Source organism: Galeopterus variegatus, unplaced genomic scaffold (assembly GCF_000696425.1).
Source record: "Galeopterus variegatus unplaced genomic scaffold, G_variegatus-3.0.2 Scaffold6742, whole genome shotgun sequence".
Taxonomy (NCBI): Eukaryota; Metazoa; Chordata; class Mammalia; order Dermoptera; family Cynocephalidae; genus Galeopterus; species Galeopterus variegatus.
The window spans coordinates 109,072-111,746 of record NW_007732853.1 but is presented as its reverse complement, the minus strand read 5'-3'; the positions used below and the strand labels follow the sequence as shown (position 1 = coordinate 111,746).

Genomic DNA, 2,675 nt, shown 5'->3' with positions numbered 1-2,675 from the left:
CATCGTTTTCCCAGGAGAATCCAGTGGCATCTGTTTTTGGTGACATTTCAAGGTCCCCAGTCGTAGCAGTCCTTTGAGTGTGTGTGTGTGTGTACACAGCATGCACTGCACAAACATTAACTGTGATTTGTCTCTATTACTGGTGTAAATGGGCTGGGGGCTGGCAGGCAGGCATGTGTGCTTCATGTATGTGGGGTGGGGGCCATCCTCCCACTAGAAGAGGACTTCTTCTGTCTATTCTTTCCTGTTCTGGGGGTGGGGGTGGAGGCTACAGAAGAGTGGAAGAGACAGAGAGAGCATGCAGCGGATATTGTGGGTTGGGATAACATCCTAGTTGGGAGCCCGAGAGGGAGACCACAAGAATGACAAAAAGGGCCTTTGAGAGGGCAGCAGGGCTCTGTGATCTTGGATAGATTCTTACCTTAACCTGTTTCCTTGCCTTGGACAAGATTTCTAAGCACTCAGAGTCCTGGAGAATTGTGATATCCTACAGCAGGAGGGAGGAAAGCCAGACTTCCTGAAGCACCCCCCAGGCACCTGAACTACCAGGAAGAGTAGATGGTCTGTTTTCTTTTTCTCACACCCATCCTAGCTCTCATGAACATGTGGTGCCTTCTTTTCTGACTTATTTCCAACCAGTCTTGCCAAGGATCTGTAGTTGTGGGCACCCTTCCACCCCCTGCCACTCGGTGCTCCATAACTCAGAGATTCCGACTCATTTTGTCCTCCTATACTGGTCTGGGTTAGGAGCTTCTGCCAAGCCTGGAGCTTTTTGCCTACACACTTGGTAACACAGCAGGAGGCGCAAAGGTTAGACTGCAGGTAGAATTTAAGGCCTAGGAGGCAGATTTCTGAAGATTAGAGAAAAGCATACCTAAGTCCCAACTCTTTTCCCCTCTGGCTCCTTAGCACTGCCTCATGCTCCTCCCTTGCCCCTCAGATCCCTGAACCAGCTGGCCTACTCCCCCTACCCCCAACACACCCACAACACCTGCCTCCTCTAATACCAAACAGATGCAGGTGTCAGGCTCTGTCTGTGCCAGTGGGAGGCAGTTCTCCTTGCGAGCTCACCCCCAACCCCCAAGGCTCACATGCTTGGGCCCTTTTTCATGTGTCTGAGGTTATCTTAGCCAATGTCCCCTCTCCAGGCGTAATAGCCTTTCCCCTGACCTCGAGATGCTCTCCATGGTAGTGGTCCTCCACTCTCCTCATCCTCATCCTCAGGAGGTTTGTTAGGTCTCATCACAACCCTCCTACAGTCACACCTGGGAGGTCTGGAGATGTGGCTCAGCCCAGGCCAGGAAGAGGATGGAGGTGCAGGTATCTAACCCCTACCTCCACTATGGGAATCTAAAGTTATAGAGAAGTGTGTGTACCTGCCCTTTCCCTTCACATCCAGATGTTATTCTACCAAACATCTGGAGCAATGCCAAAACAGAACACTCTCTCCAGCCCATCCCAACAGGTCACAAAGGTTTTTCAAGTTTTTTGGGGGGCAGGGTCCCAGCTGGAGCCTAGCAGCTGGTTGGGGGAAATGGAGAACTGACCTTGAGGGAAGTGGATATTCCTTAGGAATGGGGATATCTAGGCAATTGGACAGAGTATACAAAAAGAGATGGAGCAATGGGCAAGTAAGCAAATATTTGGCAAGCAGGCGGTAGTGAGGACTGCGGGTGGTCACCCTCTCTACACACGCTCACTCTCACAGAGACACGCACTTGCTCACACACTGTCATACACTGCCGCCTCTGCCAGCCTGCTCTGAGCTAAAAATAGGCCAGGCCAGGAGGCTGGGCCAGGGCCCTGGACTCGCACCCCTTGAGCCAAAGCCCTCACAATGCTTTTCCTTTGCATAGCGCTCAGCTTGGACCCCTGTCCCTAGAAAGTCCCCACCTCTGGCCTCCCAGAGCTATTCCCTCCATCCCACCCCCACTCCCCACTCCATAGGGCAGGAGTTGGGAATAAGGACCCACGTGTCCCGACTTGCAGGAGAAGGAAGACTGCAGATTCCACCACCCCTTTCCCCAAAGCCCCAGTCCTCACTGTTGTCCTTAGCCCCTTCTTGTCATCACTCTCTGAAGCCTGGCAAGGTGTGAGTAGGGGACCCAGAGAGCTGTTTCTCCTCTTCCAACTCCCACAGTTCCAGGCTCCCTCCATTACCGACCCCTCCCCTCTCCCTCCCGCGCTGCTACCGGCACCCTCGGCACCGCCGCCCAGCTCAGAACTCCGGCGGGGGCTGGCTGGGTGGGGGAGACGGCGAGGATGCAAGATTGGAACGGGGGAGGGGTCGGGTCCCAAGGCAGCCCCCTCCCCCAGCACTGGGGAGGAAGACAGCGACTCTCGCGGGGACAGGCATCGAGTGGAGGCGCTCGTCCTTCGGTCGGTCTCAAAGAAGCACAGACGGGGAGATGTGGCTTCGACGGTGGGGGAGGGGATAGAAGACCCCCAAACTGAGCGCGTTCGCCCTCCAAAGGGCGCACTGCTAAGAGAGGACGAGGCAGGGACCCTGGGTCCCACCAGGCCAGGGGTCCCTTGTTCTTTGCGGTCGAGTCCCTTGCTGCCCCGCCCTGCTCCTCACCTGCTCCGCCGCCTCGGGGTCGAGGTGCGGCTCCAGCAGCGGGACCGTGAACTGGATCTTCCGGGGGCTGTTGTCTGGCTCCATGGCTGGGGCGGCG

General features: G+C 55.8%; 1 protein-coding gene across 1 annotated transcript in view; it reads right to left on the bottom strand.

The window, feature by feature from the left end:
- PPP1R1A (protein phosphatase 1, regulatory (inhibitor) subunit 1A) overlaps window positions 1–2,669 on the bottom strand; it is an 8,304-nt gene extending 5,635 nt beyond the window's left edge. The window contains exon 1 of the mRNA XM_008591187.1: window positions 2,579–2,669. Coding sequence (XP_008589409.1) covers window positions 2,579–2,662 — 84 coding nt within the window. The 5' untranslated portion in view covers window positions 2,663–2,669. The remainder of the gene's footprint in view (window positions 1–2,578) is intronic.
- Between the last annotated feature and the right edge of the window lie 6 nt (window positions 2,670–2,675).